The 22,714-nt window shown below is 42.9% G+C and overlaps 1 protein-coding gene across 4 annotated transcripts in view; it reads left to right on the top strand.

Moving 5' to 3' along the window:
* MAMDC2 (MAM domain containing 2) overlaps window positions 1–22,714 on the top strand; it is a 168,420-nt gene that overhangs the window by 88,377 nt on the left and 57,329 nt on the right. For all 4 annotated transcript variants that reach the window (XM_049710931.1, XM_004276410.3, XM_049710932.1 and 1 more), the window contains exons 7-9: window positions 10,731–10,987; window positions 14,776–14,869; window positions 20,839–20,982. In XM_049710931.1, the coding sequence (XP_049566888.1) occupies window positions 10,731–10,987; window positions 14,776–14,869; window positions 20,839–20,982 (495 nt within the window). The remainder of the gene's footprint in view (window positions 1–10,730; window positions 10,988–14,775; window positions 14,870–20,838; window positions 20,983–22,714) is intronic.

The raw sequence follows: 22,714 nt of genomic DNA on the forward strand, positions 1-22,714 counted from the left end.
AGGTAGATAGCTAGTGGGAAGCAGCCGCACAGCACAGGGAGATCAGCTCGGTGCTTTGTGAACACTTAGAGGGGTGGGATAGGGAGGGTGGGAGGGAGGGAGATGCAAGAGGGAAGAGATATGGGAACATATGTATATGTATAGCTGATTCGCTTTGTTATAAAGCAGAAACTAACACACCATTGTAAAGCAATTATACTCTAATAAAGATGTTAAAAGGAAAATTACTGAAAATATGGAAGACTGACAATGACTGAGAAACAATATTATTAGACTATGTAACAAAAATAGACAATAAATAATGCCAAACTAATCATTTAAAAAAAAAGCAATCTATAGATTCAATGCAATCCCTATCAAACTGCCAATGGCATTCTTCACAGACTTAGAACAAAAAAGTTTTACAATTCATATGGAAACACAAAAGATCCCAAATAGCCAAAGCAATCTTGAAAAAGAAAAATGGAGTTGGAGGAATCAGGCTCCCTGACTTCAAACTATACCACAAAGCTACAGTAATCAAGACAGTATGGTGCTGCCCCAAAAACAGAAATATAGATCAGTGGTACAAGATAGAATGCCCAGAGATAAACCCACGCACTATGGGCACCTAATTTATGACAAAGGAGGCGAGAACATACAATGGAGAAAAGACAGCCTCTTCAATAAGTGGTGCTGGGAAAACTGGACAGCTACATGTAAAAGAATGAAATTAGAACACCACCTAACACCATACACAAAAATAAACTCCAAATGGGTTAAAGACTTAAATGTAAGACCATACACTATAAAACTCTTATAGGAGGAAAACATAAACCATAACAAGATCTTTGACATAAACCACAGCAAGATCCTTTTTGACCCACCTCCTAGAGTAATGGAAGTAAAAACAAAAATAAACAAATGGGACCTAATGAAACTTAAAAGCTTTTGCACAGCAAAGGAAACCATAAACAAGACAAAAAGACAACTCTCAGAATGGGAGAAAATATTTGCAAATGAAACAACAGACAAAGGATTAATCTCCAAAATATACAAACAGCTCATGGGGCTCAATATCAAAAAAACAAACAATCCAGTTAAAAAATGGGCGGAAGACCTAAATAGACATTTCACCAAGGAAGACATACAGATGGCCAAGAGGCATATGAAAGATGCTCAATGTCACTAATTATTAGAGAAACGCAAATCAAAACTACAATGAGGTATCACCTCACACCAGTCAGAATGGTCATTATCAAAAAATCTAGAAACAATAAATGCTGGAAAGAGTGTGGTGAAAAGGGAACCCTCCTGCACTGTTGGTGGGAATGTAAATTGATACAACCAGTATGGAAAACAGTACGGAAGTTCCTTAAAAAACTAAAAATAGAACTACCATATGACCCAGCAATCCCACTACTGGGCATATACCTTGAGAAAACCATAATTCAAAAACAGACATGTACCACAATGTTCATTGCAGCTCTATTTACAATAGCCAGGACGTGGAACCAACCTAAGTGTCCATCAACAGATGAATGGATAAAGAAGATGTGGTACATATATACAATGGAATATTACTCAGCCATAAAAAGAAATGAAATTGAGTTATCTGTAGTGAGGTGGATGGACCTAGAGTCTGTCATACAGAGTGAAGTAAGTCAGAAAGAGAAAAACAAATACCATATGCTAACGCATGTATATGGAATCTAAAAAAAAAAAAAATGGTACTGATGAACCTAGTTGCAGGGCAGGAATAAAGAGGTAGACATAGAAAATGGACTTGAGGACATGGGGTGGGAGGGCGAAGCTGGGGCAAAGTAAGAGTAGCATTGACATATATATACTACCAAATGGAAAATAGTTGGCTGGTGGGAAGCAGCAGCATAGCACAGGGAGATCGGCTCAGTGCTTTGTGATGACCCAGGGGGTGGGATAGGGAGAATGGGAGGGGGGCTCAAGAGGGAGGAGATATGTGGACATGTGTATGCATGTGGCTGATTCACTTTGTTGTGCAATAGAAACTAACACAGTATTGTGAGGCAATTATACTCCAATAGAGATCTATTTAAAAAAAAACGAGTGCTTTGGGTCCCTCTTGAGTACATATAAATACATTGCATTTGACATTAGAAAAAAAGAAAAAGGGAGACTAAAGGGACTAAGGAATGGGGAAAAGAGGACCTGGCCTTTCTAATATCTCGACCAGGAGATTTTCTAATATCTATATCAAGAGATAGGCATGATGACATGGTCATCCCTGAGGAGCACAGAGACTTGGTAGTAGGGTGTATTACCCCTGCTGTAGGCACTCGCCTCTCTCCTCTCCCCTCCCTCTCTCCATCCCATCTCCTCCTCTGCATCTTTTCTATCTTTTCTCTTCTTCCTTGGCTATTCTAAAACACCTGACAAAGGCAGGCAGCTTTGCCCTCTAGCATTGTTTAGTCCCCTGACATCAATACCAAGGCCTAAAGAAGTCGTTGATCCTGAGCCTGAAGGGAAGGAATCCAGGAAGACTTTTATCTCCCTTCCAGCAAAGCATCTGATTATAGAGTCATCCTAGTCAGAGCCTGAACATCAGAATGACGCTTCTTCATTGATCACTCATTCATTCATTCATTCAACAAACACATAATGAGCACTCTTTATAGGTCAGGTATTCTTGCATATCCTGGTGATACAAAAACTGTCACTGACCTCAAAGAGATCACAGGAACCAATTCTTCCAAAGTGCTATTCCCTAGAATACCAGTACTTGAGTATAAAAGTCTTTATATGAGAGAAGAAGGGCTATATATGTGATCAAATAAACTGTGGAAACCCAGAGCTAAAGAAAGCTAAACAGATTTATTTCAGGACTTCTCAGTGCCTTTAATATAGTTCTGTGTTAATGTATATTATGGCATTTCTCAAAATGTTCAAATACTGAAATGCTATGTAAACATGCATAGTGATGTATGATCAATAGAGGTATGAAATAAATGATATGGGATCATAGAGAAGTGAAAGACCACCTTGGTTTTGGGGTTCAGGGGAGGCTTTCTACAGGAAGTCATATCAGAACTGGAATTTGGCCTGATGGATAAGGAGAAGATAAGTTTAGCATATGCAGAGGTGTACAGGCGTGAGAGTGAATGGTTTCTTTGATGTCTAGGGAGTATTTGAGAATGCCAGTATGGAAGATGATGGCAGAGTAGGCCCTAGATCCTAGGTTATGTTTCTGCTTATGATCATCAGGAATCTTGAATACTTACTTTCCACTCACTTCTTCCAGCTCTTCTCTGCTATTTCACTTTGACTTCTCTTCAACTTTTGGAGTGAGGTTTTGCCCAGTCAGTAGCCAAAGAGCCTTCTCATTTCCACCCAATACACACATACACACACACACACACACACACACACACACACACACACACACACACACACTCACACTCATTTATACTCCTCACACGTAGACTCCTATGTTAAGACTTCCCTGCTGCATAGGACAGGGCTAAAAAAGATGGGTTCTAAAAATTCTAAAATGTTTTACTTGAAAAGCTCTGTGCTCATATGACTCAAAGGTTTGACCAAGATCGCTCTTGGGGAAAAAAAAAAACCCTCCAATACTCTAAACAAGAGAGAGGTTGCCTTCTTATTACATTTACCTTCTACCAGGTATATTGATTTTCCCTGAGCTCCATCAATTTTGGTGGCAAAGGAAAGATTAAATGGTTCAGATGTCTGCCCGCAGCAGCAGATTTGCCTCTATATAAACTCATCTCCTGTTCATTCGTTTCCTGGAAGCAGCTGATGCTTTTGCTTTCAGATGAAAACTGGAGAAACAAACAGCAGGGGTGAGGGCAGCTGTGTGCCTGCTCAGAAACTTCAGAGCTGCCGAGCTGCCGAAGGAAGTCTTCCCCGGAGGCTCTGGCTTCTGTGTTATAGAAAAGGAACAGTGAATGTAATATCTGAAAAATATTATGTGGATATAAGTTTTCCTTCATTTGGCCGTGTGTTTTTAACAGCCCCAAACAGTGAGTCAGACTTTTCAAATGAGCACCATGTCTCCAAATTCCTGTCTTATGGTGGAAATGACTACCACAGTAAGATTGTCGTGGAATACTGAAGGGGATGGGATATTATGTTGCTTTTTCTTACTCAATTTGGATTCATCACATATGGATTTTTTTTCCTTTTTTAATATTTTATGAAGTGAAACAAAATCCTTCAGGGGGTAGCCTACTGACAGCTCAGATCATTACTGTCTCCTACCTGCCTTAGCAAAAAGAAGATAATTGCTGGAAAGATAATGAGGGAAATCTGTTTCTTTGCTGAGATTTTAGAAATCAGGTCTGCATATGGTGCCACCGTAGAAGGAGCTGAACAAAGTTTCAAAATGTAAAATAAGGTCAGAACTGTTTTATTCCATCAAAGACTGTGACATGGATGGATCGTCTTTCCATAACTCATGACATTCTTTTCCCATTTCAGTTTGGATTGAGTTCAAGCATCATCTTAACAGCACCTGTTCATTCTCTCTCTGCATTGATCCATTTGGTTCATTGCATAAGCACCCAGTAGGGGAGCAGCTTTATTAATTTTCTTACCATCGCCTTTGTGCAAGCTCTGCTGGATCTCCTTTCTCTGTCCTTGGGTGACTTTACCATGGCTTTCCAGGCACTTTCAAGTATTAACAAATAGCTTCATTTTTAAGGATTAAGTTCAGTCAAGTCAAAACTCCATTTTCTCATCCAGTTCAAATTTTCCCCCAGACCAGACCACAGAGCAGCATCAGAGAAGGGATTGGGCTTTATTTCTTCATACTTCTTCCCTTTGCTCTTTTCTTCCTCTTTCCCCACTCACATTGCTGCTTCTAGTTCCTCCAGGGTTGGGAAATGTGGGATGTGGGTGGAACAGAAATGGAAGGGAAGGCGACAAAAGGTTGTATGTGACCAGTGCTGTTTAATCTGGGATCGATGCCCTTCACACTGCAGGTGGCCAGATGCTGGCCATTTCTCTCACAGCCAATGACAAAAATGATGCACTCTCTGACTGGCCATCTATGAATCCCCCTTAGTGCCTGTCACTAGGTACATCACACCAGCCCCTTTCTTTTTTAACATCACCAGCCCCTTTCTGTTGGGGTTAACACCCTGCATGCAGTCTCTTTGAGAAGAGTTGTTTAAGGCGCTCTAGCCCAGCTACCTTCTGAGTTGCCCACTTAGGCTTAGGGAAAACTCAAATCTTTGCCCCATCAACCTCTGGAAGTACAGTTCCCTGGCAACAAAAATCCTTTCTCTCCATTCTGCCCTCACAGGCCCCTACAATCTCTAGCTGCATGCAGCCAAGAGTTAGGCCCCAGCCTCTGTACCCCACAAACTCCAGTTACCACTGATCAAATTCTCCCATTAACTCTGCCACCCTCCTCTCAAGGCCCAAGGCAGTCACAGAACCCAGGAACTTGCAAGCATGGGTGGGGATGAAATTAGATGGTAGTTTCCCTCCCCCATCCTCTCTACAAGTGGTTCCCTGAAGCCCCCTCCCTTGGATCAAGGTAAGAAAGGGGAAGCAATCTCCTCCCGTTCCCTTGGGGGGTCAAAAAGAAACACATGGCAGGTCAGCTCTGTGACAATTCTCTTCAAAGAAACTCTGTCTCCAGTCTCTCTGATCCCTCCTTGGCCTTCTCATATATACAGGCTGGCAGGGTTGGGGGAGAGATGGGCTACTCTGGTAGAGCTGGCTTAGATTCCAGGTCTGCCACAAGGTAGCACATCCAACAGGGATGGTCTAGCACCACTCTGTAGAAAGTAGAGGGACTTGTCCCCCATCATTCTTGGCACTGAGGTCTTAGCAGAAACTAGGAGAAGTTCCATTCAATCTGACTCTACTATAGAGTCAGACTCTATTATAGTAAAACTTACCCAAACCCTTAGAACTAAAGGTTCAGCAGATGACTCTCAGCTCCATAGACTGGAGAGCGGGCATGATAACTTGCTGTCTTTGGGTACTGTCTCCTCACAACGGCAGCAGACCAGCTGGCATACGTTCCTTCAAGTTTTCTCCCTTACCTGGGAGACAGCTTGTCCAGACAACCACGACACAGATGCAGACGTTGCAACTGGAGCACAAATGTGGCCAATGGGACCAAATCATAGATGAGTCAGAGGACACCATTGGCATCGTAGCCAAGGGCAATCTCTGTGGAATGCTGGTTAGCCAGACTGTTTGAAAATAAAAGTTCAGGAGCTGCCCTCAAAGTTCTTTTCCTAAGTCAAGGGAAAATGGCTGACTACCGGTGGGCCACTGGTTCCACAACAAAAGTTGAGCTAGTACAGAGGACTGCTGCAAGAAAGTCCTCTTCAGAAGCAAGCGTACATGTGCCGTTATCACAGGCATTCTGCCAGAGGGGCCTGAGCTTTGGCTGGCATCACCGAGAGTGTTGATCTTTCAACAGGATCCCCAGTGATTTGGTTGATTATAGGATCCTTTCCACCTAAGATCTATCTATACCTAGTTTCATCTACTCAGACTTAAAGAATCTGATAAAAGTTGCTTCTTCTAGAGATTCTACCAGCTCTAGAACCCTGGACCAGATAGCAGGGTTGGCCTCATTGAGCTGGGCAGGAAAATTCTCATAATATCAGACACTAGACATAATTTCCCGAGGACTCCAGGCTACCTTTTTCATTCCCCTTGGAAGTGTACACAAAACAGTGCCTGCACACGCCCCCCCAACCACTGGCTCCTCTTCCTCAGAGCAGATTGTACCCGATGCCACACACTCAGCCTGGGCTGGTGGTCATTTCTCTGGCCCAGCCCCCTGGGGTAGACACCTGGTGATTTCTGAATCATCTCCACCCTTTCAACTGAGATGATAAACTTCTGATGAGCTACCTTTTATCTCCCAGTGAAAAACAGTCTTAGTAAATAATACCCAACTTGGCAACAAAGGAATGATGGAGAGGAAAGGGAGGGGCAACAGAATGTGGTCTAGTCTAGTGGTTCCATATGAGACTTGGTGTCAGCAGTCCTGGTCTGATTCCCAGCAGGTTCTCTGACTCACTCTGAGCAGGTCACATTGTGTTTGCTGTTTTTTTTGCATCAGGAATGGGATTGTGGCTCACTTGGCCTAGAGTCTTGTGCATGGGCACAAGGCACTTAACTGCAAATTCAGGGGTTAAACTATTGTCCACCCAGGAGGTGAGTAAGTAGCCTTTAAAGAACACTGTCAGATAGCTGTGAACTGTGAGGAAGATACATTCATAATGGGTTAGAGTGGGAGACATTGCCCCTAAACACAGTTATCGTGCACTCCGGAAGTAGAATGAATAATTTCTAGTGGATTTGTGAGGTCTCCTAGATTTACTGAGAGTCTCATGGAGACTTTGGAGGTGCCCGTCACCCCGGGTAGACTGATTTCCTGCTTCATGGCTGTGGCAGTTTGGGTCCTCCAAGAAGCAGTCACTAAGCTGGGATTAGGTGGAAAGAGACTTATTGGGGGAAATGGCTGGGAAGCATAAGTGGGGAGAGAGCTGGAGCAGCTGGAGGCCAGGACCATGTGTCCATTAGGCATAGAAGTCCCAGTGCCTAGGAGACCTGACATTTTTAGGAATCCATGAGCATGTTTTAATTTGATTTATTTTAAAATCAGAGGGAAAAAATGAATGTCATAATAACAAATATTATAATAGGTCCAGCCTAGATCATATTCATCTTTATATGAATGCAGTTATAAAATAAAAATTTTATATATTTTGTGGAGAAAGGGGTCCAGCGCAGCAAAAGTGCCTAGGGCCCCAACAAAAGTCCTAACGTGGCCTGGGTGGGGAGAGCCTTCAGCACAGGATGGAAGGCTAACACCTGTGAAAGAGGGGGGCCAGGCCGATGGGGAGTTGCTGAAGAGCCCCTGTCAGGCAGAATGGCCTTGCCCTGGTACCCCTGCTCTGCTTGGTCATCAGCTGAGGACACCCGATGTGGCATGGCCTTGGCACACATTGCTGTTGTGGATCCAAAGGTGAAGCAGCTGGACACTGAATGGAGAGTATGTCAGGAGCCCGCCAGCATGGCCCCGCAATGAGGTACCAAGGAAACAAAGTATGACAGCTCCTCTACCCTTTCTCCCTGGCTGGATATCTTGGAAAGAGATTGTTTCACCGGTTAGACAAATTACAAAGGGCATAAAAACCTCCTCTCTGCCTTTGACACTCACATGCATTCTCAGTGAGCAAAGGCGTGTTACAGGGCTAGCTGGTCACACCCATTCTGCATTAGTCAGAGCTACCTGGCCACCAGCAGTGCTTTAGAGGACACCCGAGCTTAGGAGGGGGGCTCATGGCCCTGCTTCCTTATCAGAGGTTCTTGGATTCTGCTCGGTCTGACATTCTGATTCTTCCTTTAAAATCCCTCCCCAGGGGTGGCCAATTGGGAGCCCATCAGCTGTTTCCAGTCTTGCAGATATGTTTATTTGGCACACACAAAATTTAAAAAATTATGGTGGGAGGTGTTATGGGTTGAATTATATTTCCTCAAAATTCATATGTTGAAGTCCTAACCCACAGAAATTCAGAATGTGACCTATTTGGAAATGTGGTCATTACAGATGTAATTGGTTAAGATGAGGTCATACTAAAGTAGGGTGGGCCCCAAGTCCAATATGACTGGTGTCTTTATAAAAAGGGGAAATTTGGACACAGAGAGATACATGCACAGAAAGGAGAATACCATGTGAACATGAAGGCAGAGATCAATCCGTCAGTGTCAACGAGTGCCAATGCCAAAGAAGCTAGGAGAGAGAGAGGCATAGAATAGGGTCTCCCTCACAGTCATCAGAGGGAACTAATTTTTCTTGTACATTGACCTTGGACTTCTAGCCTCCTGAAGTGTGGAACAACAAGTCTCTTTAGTTTCAGCAACTCATTTGTGGTGCTGTTATGTTAACCCTAGCAAACTAATAGAGGTATCATTTTTAAATGAATGGATTTGCCAGAAAATTCTGGATTTTGAGTTTCAATGGGAAAAGCTTGCAGCACCTGGCTGGACGTCAGGGCATCAGCTGGAAGTAGAGGGATGGGCTCTCAGGGAAGAGCACAGGTCCATGCACGGGGCTGGCGCCCCTTACCACCAGCTGGTTGTTGCAGCCCGAGAATATGGACCCAGCACTATCAGATTTTCTGATTTTTTCAGAGAAGCCTAATTTCTGCTTCTCGTTGCTGGTAAAATGTGATTTTCAATGTTGGCAGCTAATCCATCACTCTATTTTCTCCCTGACCCACTCCACTTCAATCATATACTTGATCTGGCTGGCTGCTCTGATCATCTGAGTTTGTGATTTCTGTTTATTCACAGTTGCATGGCTTGACAAGATGATCAGACAATTCTGTTTAAGCAAGGGAGATTTTTCAGAGGGGTTGAACAATTTGCTACCAGGAGAAAATGAGTTTTAATTTATTCACCTTTCCCCTCTGCCATGTTGCAGTGAGGATCTTTCTGAGACCCTGTATGTGTTTTGAATCACCATTTGTTGAGGACCTACCACATACTAGGCAGTGTGCTAGATGCAAAGTAAGTCTCCAGTGTGTGAATTCATATATTCTTCCTAATATCCTTACTGCTATTTTGCTGAGGATAAAAGGAATGATTATAAACCTGTCACCAGGTAATAAAAGCAAAGACATTAAGCTGTAATTGTTCTGAGCTTGTAAATAGAAAGGCCGTTCTATCAAAGCTTCATTGCTATTACTCCTCTGTCACTGCAGCTCAAATAAATTTAGACAAAATTGCTGGTAATAATAGTACCATACTGGGGAAAGCATGGTACTAAAAACATTAATGGCATTGCTTTACTTCATTATAATCATGTTAGGCAATTACAATGTGCCAGGCACATGCTAACCACTTCACATACATAATCTCATTTAATACTCAGATCAACCATATGAGAGAAATATTTGATTCCTATTCTAGAGATCACAAATTGAAGCCCAGAGATATTGAGTGACTTACTCAAAGTCCCAGGGATGCTAAGATATAGAGCAGGGTTCAAAGTCAGTTCTTTTAAGTCCAATCCAAGCTCTCCCCATTCTGCCTCACAGTTTCTCTGTTTCACCAAAATGCCTCTAATGCAGTCAGCCTTTGGGTCCGGAGCCCACCAAAGCCTTGCCACAGGTGGGGTCCCAAGTTCAACTTCCGCAATCCTAACCCTGTCAACAGTGTTGACTGACCTACACATTCTATTAAAGAGGTACAAATTGTCATCTAGTTTGAATTCATATCAGTTTCACTCAAAGAACACACAGCGACATTTTGTGTACATGGGAAAGATGTACAGGAGGGTCACTGCGATTTTAAGAACAGATGGTATGTTTGGTATGCTCTTAGAAACCGTACAACTCAAAGAAGGCTTGTTGGAGGGGGACTTCTGGGGTAATGTCCTGCTTTTTTTTTTCACAGCTGTGTTCAGCTTGTAAAAATTCAAACACTTTACAGATGACACATCGACGTTTCTCTATGTATGTTTTACTTCAATCAAAATTAAGGGGAAGAAAAAGAATGGTGCTTATCTAGTATTAAGCAGAGCACAGTGAACTCCACTATTTATCTCCAAGCTGCAACATTCATCAACCCGTGGCCAAACTTCTTTCCTCAATAACTCATTCGCTTCCTCTCCTCCACTCCCGCTGGATTATTGTGAAGTAAATCCCAGATCATGTAGTTGTGTCTGAGACTCCGCCCGCCTGTCTTAGGCTGTTTTCTCTGTGTGATTTCAGGCCACTACATGTATGTGGACTCGGTTTACGTCACGCATTACCAGGAGGTGGCACAGCTCATCTCCCCAGTGACCACGGCCCCCATGTCTGGCTGCTTGTTGTTTTATTACCAACTCCAGCAGGGGAATGACAGCATCTTCTCCGTGTATACGAGGGATGCGGCTGGCCTGTACGAGGAGATCTGGAAAATGGGCAATCCAGGGAATGCTGACTGGAACCTCGCTGAGGTGGAGTTCAGCGCCCCGTACCCCATGGAGGTAGGTGTGCCAGGTGTGCCCTGGCCTGGCCGCTCTACAGGGATGCCACCCACACCCAGGCGTGGAATTCGAGAGATACTACAGTCTCACACTCATTCTTTCTTTTCCGCGGTGTCTGTCTTAATCTTCCTTTTCCCTTCCTTGGCCTTCTCCACTTTTCTCCCTCTTTATTCCCTCTACCTTCATCCCTTATCACTTCATTTTCTAGAGAGAGTATTCTCTAATAAGGACAACTATGGGAAAGCCAGTCAACCCACTAGATTTCTTGGGCACACGCTCCCTCTGAGCCTTGCACTGTGGTCACGTGAGTTCAGAAGAGGAGATCAGTGAAACGCCTTCTACGTGAAACTCCCCCTTGAACTTCCATTCCTGACAGCAACTGAAGGTTTCCCTTACTTGAGGGAATACTCTCTCTAAATTTAAAAAAAAAAAAAAAAGACTTCTTTTCTCCTTTACAGTATAAATAATGTCATAAAAGTCAGAAATAAACTTACGATTGTGGCCCTAATTTGAAACAAGCCTTGGGGGCCTATAAAGTTTTTTAACTTTTTATGGTTTAAAACTCTTTATAGCTACATGAGTGGTAAATGTCCAGTGCAGAAGAATTAGAAAACTTAGAGAGGCAAATCAAACGAAAACACCCTATGCCAGCCCTGCAAAGATAAGAGCTACTAACATTTTGGTGTTTATCCGTGCACACCCGCAGACCTGTTTTCAAAGCACATATATTAATACATATCTATGTATGTGTCTGTTGGATGGTCCAGTACTGATGACCATCCAACCAAGTAGATAAAATTATCCCCATATTACAGATGAAAGAGGAGGAGACGGAGAGTGCAAGAAGTCTGACGTTTTGTTCTGGGTCACACTGCTGGTGCGTGCCAGGGCACTCAGAAAAGTTCCTGCGTTAAATCTGACTTAAATTTGAAGCAAGATGGTCAGCTCTGTCCGGGGACCCCTAGGACCTCTAGAGTCAGTGGGTGCAACATTGTGGTTGCAGATCTGGAGCTCTAAGCAGAGTCTTAGTCCCCACAGGTTTTAACGTCTCCTGCTTTCGCTTTGCGCTTTTGCAATATCTTCCCTAGTTCCGTTTAGAGTGCAAAAGAAGCAGATTACCCTCTGGATGCTTTTCAGCGGTACCATCTGCTCACCTGATGTGGAGCTTCAGTGAGTGTTGGGCTTGAGTCTCAGTTTCTGATGGGTCCTGTCCAGTGCCTGCCACTCCCCTTCCCATCCTTCTCCTTCCCCCAGACAGCCCCGGAGAGGGGCCTGTGGCAGTATGTGTGCTATTTCCTATCCCAAAGTCTAACCAGGGCTTGATTGGCTCTTGCAGCCCAGTGGAAAATTTTCTGTGAGTTTGGGTTACAAGGAGGAAAAGAAATACACATACTGCTTCAGAAAATTTTCCTTCTATTAAAGTCAAATGAGTCACACACACAGTGAAGGCGTCGTCTTCGCAAATTCCTTTCATCCAACCGTAAACTCCCGGGGCAACGTTTAGATGAGTGAGACTTTGCTGAATTTTCTTTTTAACCAATGCTTGAAAAGTTACAGTGTCTGTTTACTGCTTAAGTTCACTACTAAACTTCAATACCTATCCTTTTGGGTCACACGTGTGTGATTTTGCCCTAGCAGTCGGGACTCATTACGCCGGGATTATTTGCTCTTGGTAATTGCGGGGGGAAAGAAATTTATCCTGTGGAAATCAGAGAATTTAAGGTCCCCATATTCTCAAGTGAATTTTTAAAAGGAAAACAAACATTTGAGACCCTCATTCTGAACAAGAGAGAACATAATGGCACAGAGGCTGTGATTTGCCAATTATGATCGGAAATATTCTTATTCTCCCTTACTGTTCAGTAAGATCACATTCTGTCGTTGGCTTTATCAGCTGGAACCTTGAAAACGAGATGTCACAGACCTGTGTTGAGTCTGTAAACTTAATTAGCCCCTCCTCATTCGTCCACATCTGTTTCCTTGGTTCTCAGCCCTTCCTGTATTGCCAGAGACAAGCTTCCAGGGCCCCTCTTAGATTTTGCAGAGGCCAGGTGTCTAAGGACCATAGTCATTAAGCCGAAAGGGATCATCTTGTCCAAACTCTTTTTTAAAAAATTAAGAAATTGAGACCTAGAGTGGAGAAGGGACAAGCTGGAGTTACTTAGTGGCTGACTAGCCTCAAACATGAATGTGAGTTCAGGAGGGGGTGTCACCCAGGAGGAAAAGGCATGGATTTAGTTCAGAGCTCGTTATGCACCTGACTCCATGCTAGGATCTGTATATACAGCATCTCATTTAATGGCATCTACAGTCCTACAAGGTAGGTGTTATAATGCCTATTTTATAACTAAGAAAAGCGAGGTCCCAAGAAGGTTAGCTATGTCCCCAAGGTCACCTAGGTAAGTGACAGAAATGGGATTTGAACTCTGGTCTATCTGCTGTCAAGACACCATTCTATTTAGAAGAGGTTGAAGACTAGACGCCTATGGGTCAAATCTAGCCTATGATGATTTGCCTAGCTGCTGTAGTGGTATATGTTTGTTTCTTTGTTTTTGTTTTGCATGTTTGTTTTCGTTTTTGAATTAATTGCTAACATTGAAAAGTCCAAAGATTTCAAATAAAAATCTAGAGATCCAGGTCCTCTTGACAGTTTGGTAAATCCAGGCATGTTAGTCCTAAATTCCCACACGTCAGCAATTGACGAAGCTGGGTACCAGTTGCCCCCTTTAGATGAGACTTGCTCCCCATTTCACACCCTTTCCTGCTGCATCAGACCAAACCCATGTGACACATTTACCTGCCTGGCCCGGGTAGGCACTTGAGTTTCCACCCCTGCTCAACACTGTATCTTCTCATGTTATCAATTCAGCAGAGTAGACTGCACACTGGGGTAGTTTTCCCAACACAGGTGAGCGCTGGGCTCACCACACCTGATCCCCATGGTCACAAGCAGAAAGTCGTCCACTGACCTCAAAGTTACAGTTGGTGGCAGAGAAGAGAGTATAACTAAAGGGAGCTGAACTCATTAACAACCCCGTGTTCTCTTTAACCATTTGAGCATGCCAGGATATGCTGAAATCCTAATATCCGTACATAGGATTTCTGGGCCTGATTCTGACTTAGGCATCAGGAAATCATCTCTGCATCTTTGTCCAGATGGACATGGAATTTTAAGTACTTGATTTTTTTTTTTTTTTGGTACACGGGCCTCTCACTGTTGTGGCCTCTCCCGTTGCGGAGCACAGGCTCCAGACGCACAGGCTCAGCGGCCATGGCTCATGGGCCCAGCCGCTCCGCGGCATGTGGGATCTTCCCAGACCGGAGCATGAACCCGTGTCCCCTGCATCGGCAGGCGGACTCTCAACCACTGCGCCACCAGGGAAGCCCTGGACATGGAATTTTATGTATGAAAAAGGGAAAGGACCTTGGAGGGGCCTAGGTCTCTGTGAAGGGCAGCAGCAAAATTAGCCTGCCTTCTGCAAGCAGGCTGTTGTTTCTTTAATTGAAGTTCATAATGCAAATTGTCAATTCTGTAGTTCTATCAGAAAGTGATATAGGTACTTTGACACTCAAGGGGCAGGATGGGGCGGGGGGTGGAGTCCACCAATAAAATGCAATTTAGGGCTTAGTATTCACTCTCCCCAAAAGAAAACTGTGAGTTAAGGAGGGAGCTGCCCAAATGCCTATACACCTGGCTGGATTGACACACCATTTTAAATCATAGTTACAAACACTTAAGCCTAAAAGAAAATATAAACATGTAGCAATATTGTCATTCTCCTCTGCAGGTTATTTTTGAAGTTGCCTTCAATGGTCCCAAAGGAGGGTATGTTGCCCTGGATGATATTTCTTTCTCTCCTGTTCCCTGCCAGAATCAGACAGGTAAGCATTCTCTTTTCCTTCTTCCTCACATCTGGAATTTTCCTTTCTCAACAGATGCCTGTGGTCAAGACTTGCTTTAATTCCTTCTAATTTCCCTACCTTTTCCTCTTATCCTTACAAATTATTTAACCGAATAGTCATTTTTCTGGCATATTACTCTTTTTTTCTCTCACAGAGTGAATTTAATTTTTCTGATACCAGAGGTCAATTGTCATGGGTTAAGAAGCTTCTATCTTCTCTACCTACTAAGAAATTAAAATTAAATAATGCTAACTCACTCCCACTCCATCTTTCTCTTTAAAGGGTATCTTGGGTCCATAGACAGGTGGCTGAGTAGGTGGAAAAAACTCTCAAAATCTACTGAGTAGAATTATAAAAACTTATAAAAAACTAATTTTATGAATCTAATTTTTAAATGTCCTCCTGTTTAAAGATGTTAGTATTTGGTATACATTTCTATGATGGCTTTTGGTCTCAGAATATATACTCAATTTAATCTCTCTAAGTGAACCCTCACATTATTTTATCATGGCCAATTTTGTTTCCATAAACTTGGTGTTTGGGAAAAAGAGGAAATTTTTACTTTCTGGGAAATTAGGGAAACAAATTGATTCAAAGTGAATTAGAAAACAAATGTTTTAGAATAAGAAGGGTGACACTATATTAACGATAACCCAGATACATGCAGTCGACCTTAACTTTTAGTGAATTTGTTTCCTTAAGAGGCCCCAGGGAGACACTGTGGTCATCCGACTTATTAAGGAGCCCTCATTCTGGGTTTTGGAGTGTGGGGAGTAAATTTTTGAACTTGGCCTTGGTAGTCCAATTTTCACTTAAGGTAGAGTTAGTTAGTCTCTAATATGGTTTCAAATATATATTCTATAGGCAAGGGAACTGAGAAAGAATGTTTTCTACTCAAGCTAAACTGTTACCCTCAAATTACAGAGAAACTTGCTAATTAGCTAAAACCAAATATTATTTTTGACTAATTTTTTTTAAAAAAACTCGTGAAACAGAGAGAACCAGACTGGATTTACATACTTATATTTTTTCATTAAAATGCTTTAATCCAGCTGTAATCAAAAATTAAAAGAGTCTCTAAATTTGACAGAACACAGAAAGCAAAATTGTTTTACTTCTCTAAATCTGATTACTCCCTAATTCCATCAGTTAATATTTCAGTGATGTTAATAGTAGTTTTACAACATCTTTGTGATTACTTTCAGAAAGTTCGTCTTCTCAGTCACTGGGCACTTACACTGAACTTTTTTCTATATTTCCAAGTTATATATATGGGAGAAGAGGTATTTATTCAGCGTCTTTACTGGGTAGCAGGTGGGGTGAAGCGGCAGCTGGAAGGTGATAGAATCTACTAGGCCACCTTAGAAGGAATGTTTAGAAACGTTCTCCCCTTTAAAAATATATAGAATATATGTGAGCTCTTTCCCACTGACTGGTGAAAAGAAAAGAAAGATTCCAGCAAAATAAGGACCGCTTATTAAGAGAGTTGGTGACCCTTCAGTCTGTAAAATCCAGCCCAGACCCTCCCTCCGTAAGGACCACCGGGGATTCACATTCTTATATAAAGTTAACCAAGGTCCTGTATTGGTCTTCAGAACTTCCCAACATACCAACTTTGCTTTAAAATGGTTTAATTACATGATCAAAGTGTTATGCTTGAGAGCCAGCCTTTTGGACTCACATCCCTACTCTGCCATTTACAAGCTGTGTAACCTTTTTTAATTAACCTCTCTGAGACTCTGTTTTCACCTTTATGGGACAGGGATGGAAGAATCTGTTTCATAGAGGTGTCGGGGTGAATGATGAGTTAATAGTGTCTGTGACAGCCTTAGCAGAGTATGGCACACAGAAAATGCTTAGTCATTAGACCTAATATTTACTTAATTTTCAAAATATTCCCATCCATTCCCCTAGAGAACAGGGGGTCAGATTGAAACCAAAGAGAACCAGCAAAGGGCACTGCTTTGATGAATGTGTAAGCTGGAGCCTGCTTTATGCCCTTCATTAAGCAGCTGTGGGCCAGATTCTGAGTCTTAGAAGCTGAACCCTCTGGTTTTCTTACTTCCTCTTGCATTTCACAAATAGTTTATGGCCTTCTGTTTCGAAACAGGTGCCAACATTTTTTTCTTTATCTTGGTTAGCTTCAGACTTGTTGTCTCTGCTTTTCCCAGATGGATCTGGTGGTTTCTTCCCTCATCTCCCTAGTAAGCTGAGACAGGAATTATTTCAACATATGAAGCATCTTGTTCCCACCATCTGGTTGCTCTTAGAGTTAATCCAGTTTCCCAGACCTGAGACCTATCTCAGAGTAGCAGGTATTAAGCACCAGTGGCTTGCTACCGTGCCAACACCCCCGCCCCAAATAGTCCCCCAGGATGCTTCCAGAGGACAGTGAGACCTTACCCCATCCCCCCAACTTGAGTTACCACACTTCCCTTTCCAAGCCTTTTCCACCCACAAACTCCCCATCTACCGCCACATTTAGCCTAGAATCTAGATCATAGGGATAAGCTCTCCTCTTAGTCTGTAAGTCCTTGAATGCCTAACAGCTGATTCCATTCGCTTCTAGGAATCCTGCCTCAATGCCCAACTCCCAAACTGAGCGCTCTAGGCTGTGCCACATGTAGACCTAACTTCCTCTCTGGGCTTGGGTTCGCCCCACACCCAGACCAGGGTCTGGGAGGATCCTGACACTCACGGATATACATCTGAAAGGATGTCTACCTGGGCCTAAGTCCCAATATTGACCATTCATCAACAACACACTGCCCAGACCTCTTGTCTAATTGGAAACCTGGCTCCAGTTGTTGTGTAGGTTACAGCCGAAGGTGTGACAGTCTTCCTCAGCTCAGAGGCCCTCAAAGATCTCCACAGCCTGATCAGTGGCCCAGTCTGCTCCATCATGATTCCTCAGTCTGGTGGTAGTTCCCACTCACTCTCTTCCCTCGCCAGCCTTGAGCTGTCCCAGCTTGCTTTTGGACTGGCTTGTGCTAAGATAAGAACTACTGTGCAAGTTTAGCAGCCTAAAGAGCACCACGCCCAAAGTCTCTCTAGCACTACAGGGGCTGATAAGCCTCTTAGATCTCGAGGACTGATACTGAGTTCATCTCCATGAGCTCTATGAAGCAGAGGAAAAGATGAGAAATACTCCTAACCATTCTTCTCAAACCGCAACACCCTCTACCTGAGTAGTATACCTTCAGAGCCTCCTGATTCTAAAAAGTTCAAATGTCAGAAATCAAGTAATTAACTAAATCGTACATTAGGATGCTCAGAGAGACTTTATTTCTTTTTTTGGATGGGGCGGGGATGATCAGCTGATGCTCAGGGACTTCCAGTTGCCTCTGATTCCTCCCTATGCTTCAAATATGTCATTAACACTCCCCAAATACAATTGTGATTGCCACTTGACTCATGCGTCTGAAACAAGCCTGAAGCAAAGGCTCTTCATTCACCCCAGATCTTTGGGGAGCTTATTTTAGGTCACACATAGGCCCTCTGGCCTCATCTTCAGTAATTAGATACTATCTCACGCTAGAAGAAGCATTCTGGGTGAAAAAGATTTAGGCTTTGAGTTATGCTTTTGAGGTTTTCTTTTTATCAGACCTTCTTAGGACCCCAGAAAAATCCATTGCTCAGACTAAGTGTTTAGCAAAATAATATAATTGCATCCTCAGAAAAATCTTCTCTGTGTGACTCAGCTTGTCACTATGGAGACAACAGAGGCTTGCTTACTTTCAAGTTTTAATACCACCTCTCACCCCCTCCCACACACCTAGGAAATGGGTTATGGTTCTCTTGTGGATGCCCAGGTGTATATTCCTTAGGATGTATTCCTGATGAATAATTTCACTGACCTTCTGTTCTCTTTATGCATGGCTTTTGGGAGTGCCACACCATTTTCTGAGCTGGATGGCCAGCTGTAGATCTGAATTCCCAGCTGCTTTTTCATTACCAGGTGGCAGAGGGGTGACCAAGACTGGAGACCATAGTGGGGTTTCCCATGGGCTCAGATCTCCACGGGGGGATGTCAAAGGATCCTTGTTTGTATGACGTTATATTCATTTTCAAATGAATACCTTCATGACTTTATCTTCGCAGCTTAAAGAGTTACCATGATGCTGACAGAGTCAGACAGAGCAGTGTGTGGGTTAACCCACCAGTCTCAGAGCACTGAGAATTCTCTTCCTTTCCTATCTGGCTCATCAGGGTCCTCTCCTTGTACACTTGCTATAGGAGCATTTTCTTTCTGTTCTCTCTTTGTAACGTGGTGCTAGTCACTTTTCTTTTTAATTTAGCATTTTAAAACTCTTCAGTATCATTTTAAACTCAGACAAAATTTGCAAGAATATGTTAAAAAACTCCCGTATACTCTCTACCCAGGCCTACAAACGTTTAACATTTTGCCACGTTTGTTTTATTAACCATTTAAGAGTAGGTTGCAGGGCTTCCCTGGTGGCGCAGTGGTTGAGAGTCCGCCTGCCGATCCCGGGGATGTGGGTTCGTGCCCCTGTCCGGGAAGATCCCACATGCCGCGGAGCGGCTGGGCCCGTGAGCCATGGCCACTGAGCCTGCGCATCCGGAGCCTGTGCTCCGCAGCGGGAGAGGCCAAAGCAGTGAGAGGCCCGCGTACCGCAAAAAAAAAAAAAAAAGGGTAGGTTACAGATATTATGTCCTTTCACCACTAAATACGTCAGTGGGTATTTTCTAAAACCAAAGACATCCTCCAACATGCTATGGAATAATTATAAAGTTCAGGAAACTTAACACTGATACAATATTATCAATTAACCTATAGTCCATATACTAATTTCACCAATTGCGCCAATAAAGTCTTCTATAGGTATTTGTTTTTCTGGACCAAGATGGAATCTTAGACCCCTTGTAGCATTTGGTTGTCATGTGTCTCTCATCCCCTTTATCCAGGCCGACTCCTCAGCCCACTGGAATGTTTTCTTACTTTGAAAATTAACAAATTGAGTCTCTGTCCCTAAACAGCTTTTTGTTTCATCACATCTCTGCACCTAGAACTCAAGTGTTTCTCTAAAAGTGATTTTCTGCTTATTCAAAATAGTGCTGTCTCTGGCCCTAAAAGGTTAGACCAGTGTATGTCAGTGTGCAGAACAAGATTACACTTGGCTGCACTGAATGTGTCCCAACCCGCTGCAGTCACGTCTCCTCTGGACACAGAGGGCAATCTGAACAGTGATGTTTACAGTTACTTGTTGCTAGGACCACATCATTCTTGAAAGAGCAGAAATCTTTTATGTTCCCTTTCCTCCAGGCAATCTGGGATGAGGTGATGTTTATAGACCAGAGTAAGTGACACCAGAACTCAGCAAAAGCCAAAATAATATCAGAACGGGTGACAGAATTGGTGTGACTGTTTGAGCAGTGTGATTTATACTGAGTAATGATCCTCTTCCAGCAGATCAGATGTTACTACTAATGTCAATTATAAATGGACAGTGGCTGTGCTTCTGACACAGAGATTGATCAACAAAGGAAAACTATTTCTAGAAAATATTATTTCTGAAATATCTGTCAGAAAGAAATTAAGAAGTCTATAAAATCCTTACTTTTTCTCTGTATTTTTAATTTTGTGTTAATGAATTTCAAATTGTGAAGAAGTATGTGAATAAATGCTTTCAGTCTTTAATCAAGAAAGGAAATTTCTTTTGAAGTCTGGTACTTCATTTTTGTAGAGAATGTGAACAGAGCTCCTTCTTTCCATCCGTTTAGGGAGGAAAAGAACAATTTTACTGTCATGCTGAAAAGTGGATTTGATGCTAACCTGTCAGCATGCCACTAGGGTAAAAATATTTTTGTTGTGTGTTACTTCTCTGAGCTCCCCTGGTACAAATGTGTACATATTTGTCAATCAGTTAATGTAGTCCTTTGAGATCCTTGGGTTTGGCTCACTTTAACTTTGATTCTCCTTTGCTCAGAGCGTCCTTTTAGTGCCGTAGAAGCAAGCTGCAATTTTGAGGAAGATCTCTGCCACTTTTACCAAGACAAAGAAGGTCCAGGCTGGACCCGAGTGAAAGTAAAACCAAACATGCATCGGGCGGGAGACCACACTTCAGGCTTAGGTAAATCAGAGTCTGTTGTGTGGGATGTCATGTTGGGGGTTGGGAGCGGGTAGTATTCATCTCCATTCGCCAGCCGTTCTCACCAGGACACCAGCTTGAAAAAGGGAGGTGGGTGTGGGAGTAGCTGTGAAGAAGCAAAGACAATAGGTAACCTTGTGTCTGGCCATTTTTCAAAACTGGAATTCAAGCTGCTGTGCTAGCAGGAGTATTTACCAGTTTATTAAATAGTCAAACCTTTGGAAATTATCTTGCTCTTCACTTTAGATGGAGAAGTACCTTTAAAAAGCTATTAGATTCCAATTATATGAAACATCCAGAAGAGGCAAAGCCATAGAAACAGAAAGCAGATTAGTGGTTGCCAGGAGCTGGGGAGGGGGATGGGAAGTGACTGTTTAATGGGTATAGCGTTTCCCTTTGAGGTGATGAAAATATTCTGGAAGTAGATAGTGGTGGCTGTGCAGCATTGTGAAAGTACTAAATGCCACTGAATTGTATGCTTTAAATGGTTAAAATGGTAAATTTTATGTTATGTGTGTTTTATTGCAATAAATAATATATAGTGGGGCATGAAAGCATCACAGCTGTTGGACAATTTTGGATGGACCTACACGGAACTCTTAGAAATCAGTTTGAGCTCCCCTTATGTAAGGATTACCTATCTCATTAAAGGGAGCCCTTGTGAAGCCCACTCCAGTAGAGACTGGTGGAAAGAGCTTATTCTCAAGGGGTTCGTGTCTAATTCATTTATTCAACAATTATTTATATACTGGGCACGGGGGTGACTTACCAGAAAGCTGATGAAGCTTGTTTCAGGGCCCCTCACTTTCGAGGGGCCCTTGCAATTTCATACTTGTAATTTTGTATTCTTTGCTTAAGGGTTGGCTAACTTGTAGAATTACAGAATAAAAACCTATTCTGACCCTGGCCAGCCTAACCCCTGGGGGATACAATAGTGAACAAATCAGGTATGTATCCCACCCTTGCTGGCTGACCGTCATTTCAATGGGCAAGAGAAACCCTAAACAAACATATACGCAAATAGACTCAAGATTACCAGTTGTGGAGTGTGCTGAGAGACACAAAGAGTGACCTCTGAGAGAGAATAAGGAACCACATTTTGGGTGGGGAGTTTATCTTTGTGGCTTTTATGTGTGGAAGCAGGAGCAGCCCAGGCAGAGGAATCAGCATCTGTGAGGGCTTTGAGTTTGGAAAGAACTGGATGCTCCCAGGAATTAGAAGATTAGAGTGGCTGCACCGTGGGGAGGAGAGTGAAGGAAAATGAAGGTAGAGAGGAAGATCTTGGGCGTGGCAGGCCAGAGTAAGCAACTGGAATTTTACTACAAAGGAAATGAGAAGCCATTGAAAGAGTCTAAGTAGAGAAGAGAGGGATTAAATTTAGGTTTAAAAAAAGATTGCTCTGGCTGTTGTATTGGCCACCTGTGTTAGTCTGCTTGAGCTGCCATAACAAATACCATAGACTGGCGGACTTAAACAACAGAAATTTATTTTCTCACAGTTCTGGAGGCTAGAAGTCCCCAAATCAAGGCACCATTGGGGTTGGTTTCTGGTGAGATCTCTCTTCCTGCCTTTTCCAAAGCACCTTCTCATTGTGTCTTCACATGGCCTTTCCTATGTGTGTACACATGGAGAGAGAGAGAGAAAGAGAGGGATCTCTGCTGTCTCTTCTTCTTATGACACCAGTCACATGGGAGTTAAAGCTTCACCCTTGTCA

The sequence above is a fragment of the Orcinus orca genome, chromosome 6, assembly GCF_937001465.1.
Source record: "Orcinus orca chromosome 6, mOrcOrc1.1, whole genome shotgun sequence".
Classification (NCBI taxonomy): Eukaryota; Metazoa; Chordata; class Mammalia; order Artiodactyla; family Delphinidae; genus Orcinus; species Orcinus orca.